We start from the raw sequence: 22,301 nt of genomic DNA on the forward strand, positions 1-22,301 counted from the left end.
TTGTTGATCTTAGCACAAGGCTGAGCGCGGCGGCAGAGGCGCCTTTGCCTGGCGGCACCTCGTGCTGCAGCTGCGATCACGGAGGAGCCAGGAGCGTCTCCCGGCCATCCCCTCCCTCCATCCCGCCCCTGCTCTGCCTCTCCAGCCTGGAGCAGCCGGGCATGGCCGTGGTTCTGTCCCTGGGTCGGAGCAGGGGCTCTGCCATCGGCAAAGAACTGCAGGCCCCGGCAATGTCACCTCCCTGGGCATGTCGCCTCCCTGGGATGTCACCTCCCTGGGAATGTCACCTCCCTGGGATGTCACCTCCCTGGGCATGTCACCTCCCCGGGGATGTCACCTCTCTGGGGCTGTCACCTCCCCGGGGATGTCACCTCCCTGGAGATGTCACCGCCCTGGGCATGTCACCTCCCCCGGGGATGTCACCTCCCTAGGCATGTCACCTCCCCGGGGATGTCACCTCTCTGGGGCTGTCACCTCCCGGGGGATGTCACCTCCTTGGAGATGTCACCGCCCTGGGCATGTCATCTCCCTGGGCATGTCACCTCCCTAGGCATGTCACCTCCCTGGGGATGTCACCTCCCTGGAGATGTCACCTTCCTGGGGATGTCACCTCCCTGGGGCTGTCACAGCCCTGGGGCTGTCACCTCCCTAGGCATGTCACCTTCCTGGGGATGTCACCGCCCTGGGGATTTCACCGTCCTGGGGATGTCACGTCCCTGGGGGTGTCACCTCCTGGGATGTCACCTCCCTGGAGATGTCACCTCCCTGCAGAGCTGGGCTGTCTGTGCCCCTCAGGGTGCGGGTCTGAGACCTGACCCCCATTCTCCAGGGCGCTGGTCACACAGGGCATCCCAGAACCCTGAGAGATTCAGGTGTCCTCCCCAGAGCCCCGCGGTGTCACCCCCCTGTGCGCCCCAAGCCACACACCTCAGCGCCCCCCCAAACCCCCCGGAAAGAGCCTGGGGAGCTCCTCTGTCCGCACTATCCCAGCCCGGGGCAGCCGTGACCGAGGGGTGCGCGACGGGAGGGTGGCCCCGAGGCGCTGGAGCCGCTGCGGGATGCAGAACGGGGATGTAGAACCGGGCAGCCCCGGGATGCAGCTGCGGGATGCTGCTGCGGGATGCAGAATCGGGATGCAGCTCCGGGATGCAGCTCCAGGATGCAGCTGCGGGATTCAGATTCAGCAAAGGATGCAGCACCGGGATGCAGCACCGGGATGCGCCGCCGCTGTTCCCCCTCCCACTCCGTGCGGCGCCGAGGGGGGGTTGGACCGCGGCGGCGCGCGCGCTGCCTTCATCCCCCCCCCCTTCCTCCTCCTCCTCCTCCTCCTCCTCCTCCTCCTCCGAGAGCGCGCTCGCACGGCCGGGAGCGAGGAGCCGGCGGGAGGATGCTGCAGACGGCGGCGGAGCCGGGCGGCTGGGCAGGTACCGGCGGCCGCGGGGCCGGGCTGTGGGCACGGGCAGTTGCAGGCTCAGGAAAGTTGCGGGAGGTGGCGGGGGATGCGCTGGAAAGACCCCGGGATTCGGGATCGGGGCCGGGTGTTCGCCCCGCTCCCCGCGCTCCATCCCGGCGGCAGCGGGACACGGGGCGGGGGCGGCGGGACCGCGGCTCGGACCGCCCGGAGGGGTCGGGAGGGAGGGGAACTTCTTGAGAGGAACTTTAGCGAGGCTCTAAAGCCTCTCCGAGCGGGAGCCGCTACCCCCGGCTGGTCCCGTACCCCGGCACCGTGGGGCCCGCACGGCTGTGAGCGGGACCGGGCTCTGCCGCAGCGCCTGGGCAGGGGCAGCGCTGGCCCGGGAGGTGTCGGGGGTGCGGCCCAGGTGGGCAAGGGGGCGCTGGAGCCGTGCTTGGGCCCCTCCGGGCCCGGCTGTGCTGTCACGGTGCACAGCACAGCCCGGAGCTGCGTCCCTGCTGGGATCCGGACTCGGAGAGCTGCGCTGGGAATGGAGCCGAGGCTCTGGCTGCCTCCGCGGGGACTCTTGGCTCTTACGGAAAGGACCTTCAGAGAGCTGTACAAAAGCTCTTTCTGTTGGCCGTGTCTCCGGCTGGGAGCAGCGCGGTGCCCAGCTCCAGGAATGTGGAGGCAGAAGCGGATTGACCGCTCTCCCCCGGCCCTTTCCAACAGACTTTGCTGTTAACTCGGAGCAGCACCGAGTTACGCTGGAAGCTTTTAAAGAGTTTGCATCGCGGTGGGCAGGGCTGGGGCTTGCTCTGCCCCAGGGCAAAGCCCGCGGATGCCGGCACAGGGACGTGCCCGTGCCTGCCCTTGGCAGCGCGGTGAGCGCCGGTCCTGCTGGATGGGCGGGTGGGAAAACAACAGCTTGGCACGAGATTTGTTTGCAGAGCAAAATTTGAAAGTGCTGCTTAAACAGAGGGGATGGTTCTGTGTGAAGGGTGAGGGGTCTGGGGCCTGGCATTGCACTCTTGGGGCTTCCAGGTTGGTTCAACCTTGCTGCTGGAGCTGCCCCTGAGAGGGCTGGATGTGTCTGTGGGTCCCATGAAGTGTGGCAGCACTTTTGCCCTACAGGGAGCAATTTTGGGTGAAAATGTGAGGCAGGAGCTGGCCCTGCCCTGCTCAGCACTGTGCACACTTTGGCTTCACCCCCTGCTTACCTGGGATGTCTGAGTGGGGAGTGGAGATGTTTGCGTCTGCATGTGGGGCACGGTGCCTGAAAATAGCACCAAAGGGCAGTGTGTGTGACAGCCTGCAGATAAATGAGGCTCTGTCCCGGCTGCCAGCCTGGCTGGGAGTTCCTTCAGCCACCACCATCCAAATCCACCACCACTGACTTTTTTAAAGTGCAGGTGTTTTCCAATGGAACATCCAGCCCAGTGGCTTTGCTGAACGTTTGTCACTTGTGTGGAAGGGCTCTGTGGGGATGGAGGAGCTGTGTTGGTCCCTTGGTAGCTGCCAGTGTGATTCTGCCAGCCAGAAACTCTTCTGCCAACGGCAGAGTTCGGGGCAGGGTGAGGATAGCGTGTGCTGTGGATTTTGTGCTTGTTCTGTAATCTGCCACGTGCGCTGGGAAAAGGCTGCTGTGCCCCTGGATGTGGCTCTGCCTGGGAATGCACAGAGCAGGATCTGCGTTAGCAGGGCTGTGACGTCACGCCAGGCTGTGCCTTCCTGCTGTGAGCCTTGAACACCAGCATCCCTGAGCATCCCTCAGCTGGCATCCCTGAGCATCCCTGAGCATCCCTCAGCTGGCATCCCTGAGCATCCCTGAGCATCCCTGAGTACCCCTGAGCATTCCTGAGCATTCCTGAGCATCCCTGAGCATCCCTGAGCATCCCTGAGCTGGCATCTCTGAGCATCCCTGAGCATCCCTGGGCTGGCATTCCTGAGCTGGCATCCCTGAGCATTCCTGAGCATCCCTGAGCTCCTATCCCTGAGCTGGCATCCCTGAGCATCCCTGAGCATTCCTGAGCTGATGTTCCTGAGTTCACATCCCTGAGCTCACATCCCTGAGCTCCCATCTGTGAGCTGGCATCCCTGGGCATCCCTGAGCTCACATTCCTGAGCATCTCTGAGGTCCCATCACTGAGCTCCCATCCTCAGCTCACATTCCTGAGCATCCCTGAGCTGGCACCCCTGAGCATCCCCGAGCTCCCATCCCTGAGCTCCCATCCCTGAGCTCCCATCCCTGGGCTGACATCCCTGAGCTCACATTTCTGAGCATTCCTGAGCATTCCTGAGCCCCCATCCCTGAGGTCCCATCCTTCTTGCCTAGGGCTCCAGAGCAGCTGCTCTCTCTCACTGCCCAAGTGCTGCTCAGCTCTGACAGAGCAGCAGCCTCTGCATGGAGAAATCAGGAGGCTGTTTAATAGTTCCAGAAGCAATAAACATTTTTGGGAGTTGGTGGGTCACTGGCCTCAGGGCTTGCACATCAGTGCTGGATTGTGGAGGGCTGCATGTCCTGGCCATGGTGGGTGAGGGTTGGGGTCTGCCTGCTCAGCTGAGGAGGTTCCATTGTCCTAGGTGCCATGCCATGCCATGCCATCCCACCCCACCCCATGCCATGCCATGCCATGTCATCCCACCCTACCCCATCCCATCCCATCCCATGGATCCCATCCCATCCCATCCCATCCCATCCCATCCCATCCCACCCCCTCCCCCACCTGCCTGCCTGGTGCTCTCTGCTCTGTTTATGGGGGTTCATGTTCTGCCCAGCACTCCCAGCTGTCCCAGGACAAAGTGCCACTGGGGACATGGACAGGGACAGGACAGAGCTCATTCTGCCTCCTGTTCATCCCCATGGGCTGCCAGGAATGTGCAGAGCCTGGAGTGATGCTGTGGCCCACCTGGCTGTGACCACCTACAGCAATTCCAAAATTCCAAAAACACTCCTCGAGCATTGCCCTGGCATCCTCAGACATCAGCTCCTAAAGGAACCCTGGTCTTTGGGCTCTTATTTGTTGTATTTCTGGGGATCTTCCTCCTGTTTGGCTTTTATCTGATGTTCCTGGGGAGACCAATGTATTTCTAGGAGTGCACAGCACAGGTTTGCTATTGACTGAACCTTTGCAGGGATGTTCCCAACCCAGCACTGGATATGTCACATCCTTTTACACTGGTGAATTTCCAGGGCTAAAAGCAAACCTGCTGTGGAAGCATGAGACAGTCTCCAAAACGTGCCAGGCTTACACATTAAAAGGGCAAAAATTTCCTTTCCAAGCCCTGCAGCCCTTCCAACTGCTTCTCCTCAGCTCAATCAGGACTGGAGTTTGAGTGTTCCAAAGCCAGAGCCCTCAGTTCTGCAGCTCTTCAATAATTTCTAGGGATGATAAAAATGCAAAAATGTGCTCCCAGAGCAGAATAATAAAACCCATGAGGGTCTATTTGTCAATTTAGCAACGATATTGTGATGTACAGAGGCTGTTTCTTAGTATCATGTTCTGAGATTGCCTCCAAAATAGCTCCATAATTTCTGTGTCAGAAAGCCCCTGTCAGGAATTATGTCTGTGCTCTCAAGGAAACCCAGGCTGCAGCTGCACCTTAACAACTGCTCCATTTCTCTTAGAAATACAACAATTTACTTGCCAGTCATCAAAGGGAACCTGCAGATTGAGGAGCCATGAGCTGCTCTGTGAGCAGGGGATGCCCCAGCTGTAAAAACTGCTCCATTTCTCTTAGAAATACGATTTATTTGCCAAAGGGAACCTGCAGATTGAGGAGCCATGAGCTGCTCTGTGAGCAGGGGATGCCCCAGCTCCTGTGGGAGCTTCCCTGGTGCAGGTGTTGGTATTTCAGAGGCATCAGGATGCCCTGGCCATGGCACCAGGCTGTGGACACACGGGGAATTTTGCTCATGCATGTTCCCCAAGCACTCCTGACTTCACAGGGGCTGAAGGCACAGAGAATCCCTGGCTGTCAGAGAGCCCAATTATTTTCTTTTTTAAATATATAAACCCCACCAGTTTTCTCCCTGCAGTGTAAACAGCCTTTTCCCCAGGATGAATTCCTGGCAGAGGGGCTGGTAGTGGGCTTGGGGCCCTGCAGGGGTGGGCTCAGGAGGAATCCTGGTCTTGGGGGAGGCTTCTGGGGGAACCTGGCCCTGGTGAGAGCTCCCAGCCCTTGATACAGAACAGATCTGTGCTGCTTTGAAATGGGAACGTTCCTGAGTCGTGATTTTCCCTGGCCTAATTATGGAAATTTTTTTTAATTAGTTGATAAGAAAGATCACTGGGAAATTGCAAAGGAAACGTTTTGAGGTGAAGCCCTACTCTGTGCCTGGGTCTGCCTGGAGTCAGGAGCTGCTCCAGCTGCTGGGCCTTGCTCAGGCAGCAAGGGCTGGCTCGGGGTGCTGAGGGAGCTGAGCATCCCTGCTGCTTCTTCTAGTGAAGTTTTGGACTCCTCCGGCCCACAGGTGTGATGCTGGCAGCTCTGTGCCAGCTCTGCTCCCTCCTCTGCCTTGTTCTCAGTCAGGGCATGAGCTGGGGGCTCTCTTGGGAATCAGGCTGATGCCACTGTGTCTCCAGTCTGAGCATTTCTGCTCTGACATCTGGCCACTGGCTCTTGCTCTGCAGCAGGAACTGTTGAGTATGGGGTGGGTTTTGCCTGTTTAAGATCACGGGGGGTTCTCATCTTCCCATCAGCCCCAGTTCTCTGAAAGCTCTGCTGCCTTGGAGCTGGGAGAATTCTGCCCTGGGGACATCTTTGGGGACACCTTTGTAAAACCACTGGCAAAGGGCTAAGAGCTTTTTTTGGTGGATATTTTTCCCTTCGTCTGTTGAAGCAGGAGAGCTGGAACCAATGATTTGCCTCTTGCCAGTTGTCACTTGGCTCTTGTGCTGCTGCCCTGGATGTCCCTGCCAGGACAATGTGGCAGAGATGCCACTGGCCACCACTGGTGGAAACCAGCAGGGAATGACCCTAACCTTCTGTTTTTTGTGGGTGTGGGTAAATTCTGCCACATTTGGGGTTTTTTTCTGAACTTTCCCTGTCAGTTTGTGTGGTTCCTGCCCTCGGCTTCCTCAGCCAGGTGCCCAGGGGGCGTCGGTGCTGTTTGTGTTGGTGGGAAGCGCTGCTGCTCTGCGTTCCTTTGAAGGGCTGGAGGCACAGAGCCGGTCTGTGCTCTCCTGAGGAGCCTCAAACGCTTGTAGGAAAAAAAAAAATCATAAAAATCCCAAACAAGGGAAGCTTGTTATGGAGCCAGCAGGAGACTGGGAGTGGCACAGAGCTGGGCTGGGGCAGGGGCTCCCCCCGGGGCAGGTTCTGCACCTCAGAGCCCTCCCAGCCAGAGCTGGGTGTGCTTCCTCTCATCCAAAGCCAGAGCCTATAAATATCCCATCTCCAAATTTTCAAGAAGTATTAGGAACTCTCCAGGCTTATTTTTGAGGGCTGTTACGAAAGGGTTTTAGAGGATTAAAGCTCTCCCAGATTAATCTGTGCTCAGCAAGGGCAGTGCTGGCACCCCAGGCGTGGGATGCAGGGGGTTCACCATCAATCCTGGGCTCCCCACTCCCCATCTGGCTGGGAAATGGGGCAGCTGGGCTGGTGGGGAAGGGGGGGACACTCCCACAGAGCCATGTTCCCAGTTCCAAATTTCTCCCAAGCCCCCAGACCCAGCCAGAATCTGTATTGCTGCAGGTTTGCACAGATCAATGCCAAATTTCTGCTCCCTCTGGTTTCCAGAGGAGGTAATTAGCCAACAGGTGTAATTAGCCAACAGCACCGGACTGTGGGGTGAGGGGGACACTCCCACAGAGCCATGTTCCCAATCCCACACTTCTCCCAAGCCCCCCAGACCTGCCCAGCATCTGTAGGGCTGCAGGTTTGCATGGGTCAATGCCAAATTTCTGCTCCCTCTGGTTTCCAGAGGAAGTAATTAGCCAACAGGTGTAATTAGCCAACAGCACTGGACTGTAGGGCAGTGGGGAACACTCCCACAGAGCCATATTCCCAGTTCCAAATTTCTCCCAAGCCCCCCAGACCTGGCCAGCATCTGTAGAGCTGCAGGTTTGCACAGGTCAATGTCAAATCTCTGCTCCCTCTGGTTTCCAGAGGAGGTAATTAGCCAGCAGGTGTAATAACAATTTAATAAATGTGTCAAAGAAGTGAGCCAGTTGTGGTGTAGAGCACGCTGTGCCTTTGGAGGAGTCTCCCAAGGGCTGGGGATATGCCAGATGGGAAAACAGCAATTCCCTTGTCCAGGCTGGGCTCTGGCCATGCTGGGTCTGTGCAGGGCTCACTCCTGGCCAGGAGCTGCTGCACACCTGGATCTCACCTTCCTGGCCAGGTGTGGAGGGAGATGCTGACTCGTGTGCTCCATTACCATGGAAGGCACAAAGCAGCTCCAGGATCTCAGGGCAGGATGGGCACTGACCAATGCAGAGATGAGACAAAGGGATTTAGAGACACCTGGCAGCCACCTGCACCTCCAGTGCTGCTCCCACAGGCGTGGGGGCTCTGGAGCCTCCCAGGCAAGTGCCAAGGTGGGTTCTGGTGGCAGAAAATCATCTCCAGCACCTGCTGGCTCTTGGCATCTGCTGGGAAAGCTTTTCAGTTCGTCCTTGGGAGCACTTCTCCTCCTAAGGATCTTGGGCAAACCCTCTGGCAAGAGCACAGTGGTGTGTGGCAGAGATGCTGGCAGGTGGCAGGATGCCCCAGAGTGCCCTGGGAGCAGCTCCCCACTGCCCACCCACCCCCAAGGAGCTTTTCCTTCTCCTGCCAGGGCTGGGAACCCAACCCCTGTGCAGCCCCAGGTGGCTGTGGGGTGACAGATGACGCAGGATCCTTGGAGGGTCAGGGTGGTGAGATGCTGTGGTGCCAGGCAGGGTCTGTGGATGGTGGTCTCAGGTTTTGAGGGGCTGCAGAGGGTTGTGCATGGCCCTGCTGAGCAACTGTGCCCCCAGCACAGGGATGGGCAGGGCAGGCAGGGTCACAAAGAGCCTCTGTGGAGGATTTGGCCTCTCCCTGCCTGCCCTGGCTCCAGCAGGGCTTTGATGGGTGTAAATCAGCAACAGAGAGCAGGAAATCCTGCAGAACCCAGACCCTGCACTGCTGACCCTCTCACCCTGCAGTGGGATCAGGCAGTGCCCACTGCCAAGCTGGGTGCCAAAAATCCTGCCTCTCTTCACCTGACAAGGCGTTGGAAAAGGGAGAATTCTTTAAAACATAAAACAAATAAAATTAGGTCTTCTGGTGAGGGATTAAATGGGGGCCCTCAGCTGTATTTATAGAAGGTTCAAAAGTAAATCTGTTCCCAGACTGAATAAATATTTTGCTCAGGCAGGCACGATCTTCAGTTCATCTGTCTTGCAAAGACTTGAGTGAGAGGGGAATTGATTTTCTCCAGCCTGAACAAGGCAAGCGCCTCTCAGACCCAGAGAGGGAGTGAAGTCCCATTATCGGCTGGAATGGGGAAGCAGCTGGGAAATCATTAAAGAGAGAGCAAAGACAAAGCTGCTTTAAGGAGGTGACAACTCGCTGTCCTCCGCGGTGGCTGGGGCTGCTTTGGGGCAGCGTCACTGTCCCCACGAGAGAGTTTGGTGGCACTGGGTGACATTTTGCAGGTGTCCTGGGAGATGGGAGTGGCTGGCACTGGTGGTTGGTCACGCTGGTTGTGTGATTGCACAGATCCTGCACAAGGGATGGCATGGGGGGATGTCCTGGTTTAGGGCAAATTTGGGAGAAAACCTCCAAGGTGGCATCTCCAGAAAGCAAACCCACACAGCCCCTTCCCACAACCGGGTTGGGAAGGATTCCTTGGAGAGAAGTGGAAAGAACCTGTTTATTTAACAGGCACAGCACCCCCCAGCACACAAAATGAACAATACCAGATGACAACACACTTTGACCCCTCTGAAAAAGATGACAAATTCAGAGAGTCTCTCTTGGTGGTGGTCACTGTTATCAGTCTGTCCTGTGCTCGGGTATCTGCTGCAGCCACAAGGTGCAAACTCTCGGTGTTTCCCAGGTCCCAGTCCAGAGCAGGTTTGAGTTGGTCCAAAAAAGGGAAAGGAGAAACAGTCCAGGGAAAAATCGGGCTGCTTAGCTAAACTAACTAATGAGCAGAAGCAAAAGGAAGAGCAAGAGCAAAGCGAAAAGCAAAGCAAAAAGCAAAAGCAGCACTATGTACTGTCCTGCCTCTGTGTCCCACCAGCCGTGGGGGAGCAGGCTGATAAAACCAAAACAAAACTTTCACTCTTCAGAGCCAGTCTCGAAGGCACAGAACATGATATCCAGCATAAACAGAACACATGGATGGGGATACAAGCACCAAAACGTCACCCTAGGATAGGGGACCTGTGAGTGGTTCCCCTGGATGAGGGGGATCCATCCAGTTGTGGTGGTGGTGCCAAGGACATTGACCTCATTCTGCACTCCTGCATGGATCACCTGGAGGTGCAGACACACCGACACAGGGCTGGAACTGCTCTCACAAGTCGGGTTTCTGCACTCGTACTCCTGCTGTGCTGTGGCTGCCCTGTCTGTAAGGATGAGAGGAAACTGCTGGCACATCCCTGCCGCTGTCCCCTGTGACCGTGTTCACAGGGGTTTTAGGATGAGGGAAGAGATGAGGATCTGACTCCATGTTTCGGAAGGCTGCATTTATTATTTTATGATATATATTATATTAAAACTATACTAAAAGAACAGAAGAAAGGATTTCATCAGAAGGCTAGCTAAGAATAGAAAAAGAAAGAACGATAACAAAGGTTTGTGGCTCGGACAGAGAATCCGAGCCAGCTGACTGTGATTGGCCATTAATTAGAAACAACCAACATGGGCCAATCACAGATGCACCTGTTGCATTCCACAGCAGCAGATAATTATTGTTTACATTTTGTTCCTGAGGCCTCTCAGCTTCTCAGGAGGAAAAATCCTAAGGAAAGGATTAGATTAAGATGCCTGTGACAGTCCCCTGCCTGCGGGAGGCAGCCTTGGTGCTCAGGCTGATGCAGGTGGGTCCGAGCAGAGATTCCTCTGGCAGCCCAGGGTGCTCAGCACAATTCCAGCTCCAAGAGCTCCTTAATTCCAGCCGGCACCCGGTGTTTGCAGACATCAGGCACCGCCAAAGCAAGAGCTCAGTGCTTTGCTCTTGATCAGGGCAGCTGCCAGGCCAGTGCCAGGGTGGTGTGAGCTGCTCAGCCAGGGCTGCCAGGGCCACCGGGGCTGCCTGTTGTAAGTAAAAAATCTGCCAATTTTTTGGGGGAAAAAAAGGGTTGCAGAACCAGTTAAACCAGTTGCTGCCAAGGTGAAGTTCTACCTGTTTGTTATTGTAATCACAGGTGGCTCTCGTTAGTTGCTCCTTTTCTATCGGTAAGGCCCTGCCTAAGTTGATGGTCCTTCTCTCAGACGGTGAGAGGAGGGGACATGGAGGGGGGGCATCAGAGAGAATGCAAAATAACCTCGGGACCAGCATGCCGTGGGAAGCAACCCCACCAAACTTACCGAAAAGACCCCAAAACAACGAGCCAATACAGAATTACAGATCAGAGTGATGTCTAGACGTCAGGAGCAAAGTACCGAGCCTGCAGAGATGCTGAGAATCTTTGTTGCCCCTCACCCTGAGCAAAGACTTCAGATGGGGCCAGGACCCTGGGTGGGAAGAGCAAGGACTGGAACACGGGGTCATGTCATTTCCATTGCTGTTTGTAAGGACAGGGTTTCCAATTCTGTCCTTTGGTAAGCAAAGCTGCACATTGCTCCTCCTTTGAGTGACTCTGGGGGTGTCAATGGACAAGCTGCGGACCCATTGAGCTTGCCAACCTTGAGGTGATCATTTTTAATAAAGTCATTAAAGAGGAAAAAGTCTCCTGACCTTTTATTTCGCTGCCAGGGCTGCTGAGGCCACCGGGGCTCCCCAGTTCCCCGTGGCTGCAGCGCTCCCTGTGCCTTCTCCCAGGTCAGAAAAGGAATGATAAAAAGGAGAATGAAGAGCAAGCCTAAGCCCTTGGCAGTGTTTTCCAGCTTCTCCTCGCTGTTTTCCCCAGCAGGATCGCATCAAGCAGATGTTGCCTGCAGGAAGGTGCCCGGCCCCATTTGGGTGCCCGGTGAGGGAGCGCTGGCGGTGCCTGGCGAGAGTTTGCCGTGTGAGCTCTGTCCTCCCCGCGCTAAAAAAAGGCACGAAATGAGCAAAATTATGCGCTGAGTCACTGATTGTTCACCCGCTGCTTTAGTCACCAGCGCTCCCACACCGGGGGACGCTCGCTGAGGGGGCACAAACCGAATTGTCACCGCCTTCAGTGGATGCGGCCGAGAGCAGCGACGAGCTCCTGCTGCCCTCACAGCTCCTGCCACCACACAGCCCATCATCCACGGCCGCAGGAGCTGCTCAATTAATGCCAACTCCCTGATGAATGCGCTGATTAATCGCGGCCGTGTGCGGAGGTGGTGGCAGGGGACAGCTGCTCTGTCCCATGTCGCTGTCCTGGCCTCTGTCCTCCCACGGGCACACGGGGTGGCACCCCCTGCTCAGCGCCGCCGGGAGGGGCTCCGTGCCTCAGTTTCCCCTGGGCCGCTGCTCCCCGGTGTCCCCCACCCATCCCCGCGCTGTTTTACCCCGCCGTGCCGGAGCCAAGCGTGTGTGAAAGAGCCTGTCTGAGCTCAGGGAAGAGCCATAAAGGGCCTATTTATGGAGCTGGCTCCTCGCAATGTTTTCAGACACAGCCCTCGCATGTTTTCATAACAGCAACGCCTCCGCCTCACGCCGGCTCCGGCGGCGTGGAGCCTCCCGCCGCTGTGCCCCGGGGAACCGGGGAACCGGGAGCGCTGGCAAAGGGGCTGGAGGCTGCGGGGCTTCCCCTTGGCACCCCGGGGCAGCCCCGAGGCGGCTCCAGGGCCGTGCCTTGGAGCTGTGCCCGGCAGGCCCGCGCTCGGGCCCTGGCACGGCCGGGCCGCAGACGGAGCTGTCAGCAGCCCCTCTGCCCCGGCTGCCTCCTCGCCGCCTTCCCACTGCCTGTGGTGGGAGAATTAACCCACAGACACCAGGGGTTTGTGGCCAAAAAGGAGGCACAGGGGTCCTTTTGCTTTATTCGAATAAAGGGAGAGGCATTCCCCTGGGATCTCTCCAATTTTTGGAGGACTCAGCCTCCTTTTTATCCTAATTTCCAGCCACATTTCCCTTCTGTCTTTACCCACTGGCTGAGGTACTTGAGAGGTAAAAAATTCCCAATACGCCTGATATAGAAGATTTCCCTCTAATGCATAACCCTCCCTTTTGTTAGGAAAATTAATCCACAAACATCAGAGCTTTATGTCCAAAAAGGAGGCAGAGGAGTCCCTTTGCTTTATTTGAATAAAGGGAGAGGCCATGGGGGATTACCCTGGGATCTCTCCAATTTTTGGAGGATGCAGATACAGCTGTCAGCTCCAGCTGCAGGCAGGCCTGGAGACCCTTTAGTTTAGGTTACAATGCATTCTATACTTTTCTTTTGGTTACACTGCATTCTATACTTTTCTTTGCTGAGCATCTTCATACAGTAGAACCAATCTATACCTTAACTTTTATCTACCATAACTACTGTAATTACCATATTCATGTTATTGTTCTCCAGTCATTAGAAGTTAGTACATTACAGTTTAAGTTAGAAGTTGTTTTTCAGTTTTCTTGCAGTGGAAAATTCTGAGACCTTTTTTCTACTTGCTACATTTGCTGACTTGTTTGCCTGTGCTGTCTTTCTGCTTTGTAAAAACATCTTCTGGTTTGGGGTGGGTTTATCCTTTGCTCTAAGCCATAAAAACCCCTCTAACTAACAGACCCTTTGCCTCCTTGGTTAGCCAGTAAAACTGGCTCAGCAATTTTTTTCTTCTCTATCAAAACTTGCTTCCATCTCTATTCCTTCATCAGACTCTACATTTAAAAATCTTTCTGCTAAGCACACATATCTGAGACTTTCTTGTCAAACTTTCATCCTTCCCAACATCATGAGTCCATTTTGGAATTCCTTTCAAGCAGGAACACTGACCCACTCGAGCTCGTTAAATAACCTTAAATAAATCCTCCAGCTGCCACCTGCACTGCCAGCCAGGGCTGGCTGGCCTCTGCCCTGCTGGGAGCAGAGGTTTCCCCGTCTAATTGGACACACGTGCTTCTCTCCTGACTCTGGTGACCTCCAGCACAGCCCAGGGTTCTCACACTGCAGCAGCTGGGCAGCTCCATCCCAGGGCTGCAGGAGCAGAGCTGCGAGTCCTGGGGCTGCCAGGAGCTGAGGGAGGAGTGGAGAAACCAAACCGTGCTGAGAGGAGGGAATGAATCCAGGCCATGCTTGTCACTGAACTGATTAAACCCCAGCTCTGAAGCTCTTCTTCTGTCCTCTAGCCAGTGAGCAGTGTATAACTTCATTACTGCACATCCAGGAGTCGCTGAGGGATGTGGGCAATTCATTATCATCTGTCCCATTTCATTTCCCTGCCTGTCAGCTCTGGCATCCTGGTGCTCACAGACAAGTCAGGGTTTCGAGGTGTGAGCTGAGGCTGGAGGCCAGTGCTCCTGCAGCACAGTTCCTGCACCCCCATCACTCCTGGGGACCCCCCAGCACCACCTGGGGGGGCTCAGGGGTTTTGTGGCACCACCATCACCAAGCTCAGGGCTTTAGGGGCTTGGCTGTCAGCAGGGACCTCAGGAGCTGGGTGTGCAGCATCATTCTGGGGACCCCCAGCCCTCGGTGAGGGGAATGCAGAAGTCAGGGATGGTTTTAGCTGGTTCTGATGCCTCTCCTGATGATGGTGCCATCATGCTGTCCCCTGGCTCCTCTCCCCAGCCCCAGGGTAGCAGCACTGGGCCCTGCTGGGCTCTTGCCTCAGATCCTGGGGACTAATTGCTCTGCAAAGAGCATTCCTCACAAGTTTCTTTCATAAGAAACGGTAACAAGGCTTTGATTTAGCTCTTCTTTTCCTTTCTCTCTGTCTTTTTTTCCTCCCTTCCTACCCCAAATGCAGAAGCCCCTTTGATCGTGTGGGTAACAAGCATCTCTGTTTGTGCTGGGGAGTTGTCAGTGTGTCACACGACAGCACAGTCTCCTTGTCACCTCACACACAATGAATTATTCCTTTCTTTGCACCATCTCTGGGATAAATGACTGCTCCCAGATGGGCTTGTCACCCATCCTTAACCTCTGAGCTGATCCTGCCCAGCATGGAGTGCTGGCCACTGCAGCTCACCCAAGGCTGCAGCAAAACGTTGCAGTGGGGAATTGCCAGCCCAGCTTGAAAGCAAATTGCTTTGCCAATTTATTTTCTTTCTTGTGTATGAACATATTTTTCTTAAAGGGATGCTGTCACATTAAATATGGAGCTGCCAAGTGCAGGCATTAAAAAATCATGGGTCGTCCCATTTTCCTTCCTCCCACTCTAAATTCTGAGAAAACAATAAATTGGGTGGGTTTTTTTTAACTTGTCATCTGCCTTGCAGCTCCAGATGCTTTTTGCAAACTTTTCCCCAGCAGCTGGGAGGTTTGGGAGTGACAAATGCCACGGAGCTGGGGCAGAGGGGGCTGGCACTGGGGTGGCCCCTCAGCCACTTTGGGGTGTCTGGGGACCTGGGGGGTGCCCAAGGGCAGAGCCAGAGCTGTCCTGGTGCTCAGGAGCCTCCTGCCACCACAGCTGATGGGACTGAGCCATGTGCTGGTAAGGAAATCTTCCCCAAATCTGCCCATGAAGGGCGTCCACTGTCAACAAGTGGACGCTGTGTCACTTTGTGTCACTTTGTCACGTCTCCTGTGACAGATGCAGAAAGTCCTTTCCAGCCTTTTATGTTTCCAAGCCCTTTTTTTTTTTTTAGGGAAGGTCATGGAAATAGTGTTGTTGCATTTGGACAAAGAGTGTTTCCCTGCTGAGGTGGGGAAGGGAATGAGGCATTTGTCACACTGAACAACTTCATGGAAGCTTCTGGATGTGTGTCTGGTGGATCTGGAATGGGAGCGTGTCTGATCTGGTGTCAGGTATCAGAAATCTCTCAGATATAGAAGAGATCTGATTGAAAACAGGTTCCAGATGGGGCTGGGTCAATGCTTTCCCTTTTTCCTGCTGCAGCAAATCTCCCTCCCACAGCTGCAGGTGGGGATAAGTCTCTTGCTACTCTTTAATTTTAAAGAAAATTCTCTTCCAAAGCTTCACTGTGCTGCAGCCTCAGAGCTCAGCAGGGCTCAGCTGCCCCCAGCCCCACCACGTGGGCTCCAGAGCCTCCCCCAGCAGGGTGTTTGATAGCATTGATTTTAATAAAGCTCTGGGCTTGTTTTGATGGACAGATCCAAAGCACTACATGGATTTAAACAGATCCCATTGCAAATGTTTCTATCTGATACCCCTGGCGTGACCAGACTGCAAATGTCACTTGCTTAGCACTATCAAATATTTAATTTGCCTTGTAATAGAGGAGCCTTTGAGAGCCCCAGCTTAAGCTGGAGGTCTCCTGTTAGCCAGAAGCTCTCCATAAATTCACTTAAAAGCCAATTTCTGCCCTGGAAAGATCCTGATGCAGATGTGGGAGTGAGGGGAACTGGGAAGGAAGAAGTTTCCCACCTCTGCTGGAACCCTGCTCATCCCTGTAAGTGCTCGTGGCGGCTGCTCACCTTTGCCAGGGGAACACGTGGGTGGGGGAAGAGGTTGGCAGTGCCATCCCGTGGTGTTTGTGCCAATGCTTGTGGTGTTGTGTGTCCAGTGGTGACCCTGCTGTCTGTGCCTGCAGTGGGGCTGGAGGTCCTCAGGAGCTGGCCTGGGTCTCATTCTGGATCCTGCACTCGTGGAAAATCACATTTTCTGAGAACTTCCCTGTGGCAGCTTCAGCAAACAGCAAGGGGAGCACGAGGTGCTGCCAGGGCTCAGAGTCTCCCTGGGCATCACCTAGTTCTTTGTCGTTTATTTATTTCTATTTTATTTTATTTATATATTATTTTAGTTTAGTTTAGTTTAGTTTATTTTTTATTTTACTTTGTTTTAATTTATTTTTTATTTTATTTTTTATTTTATTTTATTTGTTTATTTAAATTTGTTTTATTTTATTTTATTATTTTATTTTATTTTAAATTTTTGTTTTATTTTATTTCATTTTTTTATTTATTTTTATTTTATTTTATTTTATTTTATTTTATTTTATTGTTGTTATTTTATTTTATTTAATTTTTTTTTTATTTTATTTTATTTTATTTTATTTTATTTTATTTTATTTTATTTATTACATCACACAGCGGCTCTGTGAGGCCTGGCTCTGCACCTTTGTGCTGACCACAAGAATCCTGAAGGATGCTGTGATCTTGTCAGGTTCTCCTCATCCAGCAGAGATCCCGGGGATGTTTGGCCAGTGTGGGGGGTGAACCATGGAGTTCAGTCCTTCCTCTTCCTCCCTGTGCTCACACCTGGAGCCAAACCCAGGGATGGAATGTCTCACTCCCTGCTCTGCTGCTTTCCCTGCTGGGCTGAGGGCAGGTGGCACTGCCCAGCTTTTGCCTCCTCGAGCAGCCAGGCAGAGAAGCAGCTCTGCTCCCTCCGTGCTGTCTCCTTCAGCCGGGTTTCAGCTGTCCTGAGCGGGGCTGGATCTGCTGATTCAGGGGACAGGCAGCCCTCAATGCGGCGTTAATGATCTTGGTGTGCAAAGGGGAGGACAGCGGCACCGCGGGATGCTCCCTGCCCTCCCGGGAGGCTGCAGGGTGTCCCAGCGCCCTTCAGCCTGTGGGAACGGGGCTGAGGGGAGCCCCAAGAGCATCTGAGGGTAAGAACTGGGCTTTTGGGGGGTCAGAACTGAGGCTGTGGGTGCTCTGAGCCCTGTGTGTGTCCCCGTGCCAGGAGCCAGCCTGCAGAGCCCTTGAGGAGGGACAGCTCGCACTAATCCTTGCTCTGATGGTTTATGGACTCATCCTAAAATGTGCCTGGCTGTGGCATTAGCACAGCATATGTCAGGCTTTGGGGGCAGCTGGTTTGATGCAGGGTTATGAAATGCTGCAAGTGCTGCAGCCATGGCCAGGCCCTCCAAAACCTGCAATCTGCCTGGCTCTGCTCAGCCCAGCACACTGAAACATCTCCTGATGCCACAGCAGCTCCCCTGGGCCACCTCCATGCCCGGGGCAGAGCCCTCTGTGCCCTTCCCATCCCTCCAGCAGCACCCAGTGCCTCTTCTTGAAGTTACACAGGGAATTCTCTGCCCCCAGCCCCATTCCCCTGTCCCCTGTCAGGTGTGAGCACCCAGTGCCTCTTTATGAAATTACACAGGCAATTCTCCATGTCCAGCCTTCGATGCAGCCCCATTCCCCGTGTCCCCTGTCACTGAGAGCTGCTGTCAGGTGCACCCAGTGCCCCTTTATGAAGTTACACAGGGAATTTTCTGTGTCCAGCCCAGAAAGCTGCCCCATTCCCCTGTGTCCCCTGTCAGGTGTGAGCACCCAGTGCCCCTTTATGAAGTTAAAAGGGAATTTTCTGCCCCCATCCCCATTCCCCTGTCCCCTGTCACTGAGAGCTGCTGTCAGGTGCATCCAGTGCCCCTTTATGAAGTCCCACAGTGAATTTTCTGCCCCCAGCCCCATTCCCTGTCACTGAGAGCTGCTGCCAGGTGCATCCAGCGCCCGCTCTTGGCTCAAGGTGGCCGCTCCGGTGCCACCCGTGCCAGCTGGCGTGCCACCCCCTGCCCCGCGTGACAAAGCCCGGGGCTCTTTGGGACCCTGCTGAGCCCGGGGCACCGGGACGTGCCGGGCTCTGCTCCGGAGGCTGCTGATGAGCGCTGATTTAGTGGCGATCGAAGCGCGTTTGAAACCCGAGCCAGGCGCCTGCAGCTCTCCAGGCACGGGTGCGGTGCCCTGAGGTGGCACAAGGGCAGGAGCCGGCGGGCACGGCCGTGCCAAGGGCAGGGCTCCTCACCAGCACAGGTAGGAGCCTCCCGTGCCAGGCTGGGGCAGCGGGCGCTGCCTTGAGGAGGGCTTGGTGCTGAGCCCAGATGGGTGGGTGGGCTGGGAATCGCCCGTGCCGGAGGTGAGGGGGCTGTGAGGATGGTGCGGGGGTCTGGGGGTCCCTGCTGGCTCTGGAGGGGGCACAGGCAGGTGTGGCATGGCAGGGGCAGGATCACAGAGCTGCTGATGGGATGCAGTGATTGGGATTGAGCTCGAGGGGTCGTGGCAGCTCTGGGGGTCCTTGCAGCTGTGAACAGGGACAATGACACTGGTCCTTACTCAGGGGGTTTGAGGGAATTTTGTGACAACTCGTGGCGGCCACTTTGATGCCAACACTTTCTTTTACTTCTGCTGCTTTTATTTACTGTTGTGTAAATGTGAGGCAAGGAAGGTGGATTCAGTAGAATTTAACCCAGTGAACTCAAATAAGGTTCTTTTTCCCTTCAGATTTCTTGCTCTCTTACCAAGTCCATGCACTTTCTGTTCAGGTGGTGTTTTCCCTGATCCCATATTGCTGAATGGAGAGATCTCCCAGTTAGCTCCTGCCAGGTCCCCTGAGCTCTGTGGCAAAGGCAGTTTGGCCTGGGGGGAGGTTCTGCTCATGTGTGCTGGCTCTCCTGACTTCAGTCCCAATAAAAATCCCATGGGACACAAGCTGGTGCTGATGGCAGGAGGGAGCACGAGGGTCCCTGCTGGGCTGGGACACAGAGAGAACATCCCTGCACAGATGTGCATGGCAAATTCTGTCCAGGCTGGGATAACAGCACTCCCTGTGCCTTTGTGGGTCTGCCCCAGGTCATTCAGGATACAGGAAATGGTATCTAAATAATGGGAATGATAATGGGAATAATGGGAAAGGAGCTGACCTGCATCAAAGCTGCTCCCTCATCAGGATTTTGGAGCTTGGCCAGAACCCCAGTGCCCTGCTGATGGGCCTCATGCCCAGCCAGAGGCTTTTCTGGGATGCTGTGGGATGCTGTGGGTGCTGTGGGGTGCTGTGGGATGCTGTGGGATGCTGTGGGGTGCTGTGGGGTGCTGTGAGATCCTATGGGATGCTGTGGGGTGCTGTGGGGTGCTGTGGGATCCTGTGGGATCCTATGGGATGCTGTGGGGTGCTGTGGGGTGCTGTGAGATCCTATGGGATGCTGTGGGGTGCTGTGAGATCCTATGGGATGCTGTGGGGTGCTGTGGGGTGCTGTGAGATCCTATGGGATGCTGTGGGGTGCTGTGGGATGCTGTGGAATGCTGTGGGGTGCTGTGAGATCCTATGGGATGCTGTGGGGTGCTGTGGGATGCTGTGGGATCCTATGGGATGCTGTGGGGTGCTGTGGGATCCTATGGGATGCTGTGGGATGCTGTGGGGTGCTGTGGGGTGTGAGGTGCTGTGAGATCCTATGGGATGCTGTAGGATGCTGTGGGGTGCTGTGGGGTGCTGCTTCAGCACAGTGTGTGTGGGATGGAGCCACTTGCCGTGACTGCAGCCCGTGCTGGAGGTTTTGTTCTCTGGATTTTGCTTTGCATTCAGGAGCTGAGTGAAGGATGGCCCAGCACGGGGCTCCTTCCAAAAATGAGCAGCCAAAGGGACATCCCCTGTGAGCCCTGGCTCTGGGGGAAGGGCAGCAAGGAGTGCAGCTGCCAGGGTGTCCCAGGGCCCTGGAGGTGCCGTTGGTGCTGCTCAGCCTGCTCAGATCTGGCAGGGACGGGTGATGGCAGCTCTGCCCCACCCAGGAGAACCCTTGGGAAGATGAAACCCTACAATTTGCCACTGTTTGTGATCCTCCTGCATGGAGCAGACAAAACCTCACCAGTCCTGGGGTGGGGTGGGTGGTGGAGCTGGGGTGTGCTGACCCTGTGAGCTCAGAGCCGCCCTGGGGGTGTCACTCAACCTTCGCCTTGCCTCAGTTTCCCTCCTGTGAAAGGCAACACCCCCCGGATCCCTCAGCTAAAAATTCCCCAATGTTTTGCTGAGAAGGTGAAATCTGCCCCAAATGAGGCATCAGTCAGGGCACTGCCAGCCTGCACACGTGCCACAACCTGTCCCTGTGACCTGTCCCAGCCACCAGCCACCCATCTGTGGCCCTGACACCTGAGAAGCAGAACAGGCACAGAAGAAATTAAGTGAATGAGACAACAAGTGTGTGTGTGCAATTAGGACAGACCTTCAAACGCTGCCCCGGGGGCTGGGACAGGAGCTGCTGCCTAATCAGAGCAACAGCAGCGCCCGTTTTAAAGACGAGGGAGACTTTGGGGATACTTTGTCTACATAATGTTCCAATTTTAGCTCTGCGCCCTGGGATGTAATTGCATTAAAAATACCCGGGGAGGGGGAGGATGCCAAGGGCACCCGGCGACCTGCCTGGGCTGGCTGTCCCCGAGGCCCCGGCTCACATTCCTGCTGCTGATCGTCTCCCAGATCTGCTTTCCGGTTGCTCTGTTAATGGTTATCCTGGGAAAGGCTCTGTTAGCAGCCAGGGGAACATCTCCTGCTGCTTTGGGCTGAGCTGTGGATGGGGACACCCGTGGCCACCTCCAGGCTGCAGTGCAGGAGTGCAGAGGGTGGGATGGTGGGGATGGATGGAGAGCAGAGATCTCTGCAGCCAGGTCGTGGAATTTGGGGTTTATTGCAAAGGGGCCCTGCTGGGAGCTGCCAGCCACAGCTGGAGCAGGCTCAAAGAGAGAGAGAGAGGTAAAGAGGGTGGTAAAGAGGATGAGAGAGCGAGGTTCCCGTTATAACTCTTCTGCTGGTCGTGGAACTTGGGGTTTATTGCAAAGGGCCAAGTGCAGGGATCTGCTTCGAGCTGCCAGCCACAGCTCAGAGCAGGCCTGAGAGAAGAGAGGGGTGAAGAAAAAGAGAGAGAGAGAGAGGATGAGAGGGCAAGAGAGCAAAAGCGTAAGAGAGCGAGGTTCCTATTACAATACAATAAATCTTCTTCTCTGTTGAATATTCTAATTCTCACTAACCAATCTAGTACAAGATACAAATCCTATAGCATTTCCATACAGCCTATAAGAATCACTACATTACCATCCTGTGTTACATTTTAAACCCTAAAAACTCCTCTTTGGGCCCCTTCTGCCAAGCTGGCAGGGTTTGCTCTGACCCTTGGGCCTGTCTGCAAGCCGAGGGGATTGTTTCACCTTCAGCCAGCCACACCATTGTTTTCCAGTTGTTCTGTAACTAAGGTATCTCAAGGCTTGCTTTCATTTCAATCTCACTTATAGTTTCCATATTCTCAAAATCTTTTGCCAGACAATCATATTGATAAGGCTTTCCTTATATGAAGGTTTCATCTTCCCCAGCACTGCGGGAAGGCGCAGGACGGGGCTGGGACCCGCTGAGGAGAGGGGAGCTCACCCGGTGGGGGGGTGAGTGGCAGTGGCACTGCCTTCTGTCCCCGGTCCCCGCTGTCCCCGCTGTCCCCGGTGGCGGCTCCGGGACCGGGTGCGGAGCGGCGGCGCCACCGCGGGGCTGCGGCCGGGGCTGCAGCGAACCGAGCCCGCCCCGGCTCGGGAACCGAGTTAAGAGGGTTTAACTCTTGTTTGAGGCTTTGAAGGCCTTCGGTTTAGCCTGTGGGATGCTGAGTGCTGGAGCCAGCACCACCAGCGGGGTTTGCACAGCCTGAACCGGATCCCCCGGTGTGACAGTGGTCACAAGGGTTCTTGGGTTGGGGAAGAGACGAGAACGTTGACTCCATCTTCAGAAGGCTTGATTTATTATTTTATGGTATATATATATATATTACATTATAACTATACTAAAAAGAAATAGAAGGAAAGGTTTCCTCAGAAGCTAGCTAAGCTAAGAATAGAAAAAAAAAGAATAACAAAGGCAGCTGGCTCAGACAGAGAGCGAGAGGCAGCTCTGCCGTGACTGGTCAGTAAATCCAAACATCTACACGAGACCAACCACGGATCCACCTGTTGCATTCCACAGCAGCAGATAACCATTGTTTACATTCTGTTTCTGAGGCCTCTCAGCT

General features: G+C 55.0%; 1 protein-coding gene across 1 annotated transcript in view; it reads left to right on the forward strand.

Annotated features, from left to right (window-relative positions):
* The first annotated feature begins 1,342 nt into the window (after positions 1 to 1,342).
* The window catches only part of ZNF385C (zinc finger protein 385C), a 68,674-nt gene continuing 47,715 nt past the window's right edge, over positions 1,343 to 22,301 (forward strand). Inside the window, exon 1 of the mRNA XM_030966174.1 lies at positions 1,343 to 1,424. Coding sequence (XP_030822034.1) covers positions 1,388 to 1,424 — 37 coding nt within the window. The 5' untranslated portion in view covers positions 1,343 to 1,387. The remainder of the gene's footprint in view (positions 1,425 to 22,301) is intronic.

This window comes from Camarhynchus parvulus, chromosome 27 (genome assembly GCF_901933205.1).
Source record: "Camarhynchus parvulus chromosome 27, STF_HiC, whole genome shotgun sequence".
Lineage (NCBI taxonomy): Eukaryota > Metazoa > Chordata > Aves > Passeriformes > Thraupidae > Camarhynchus > Camarhynchus parvulus.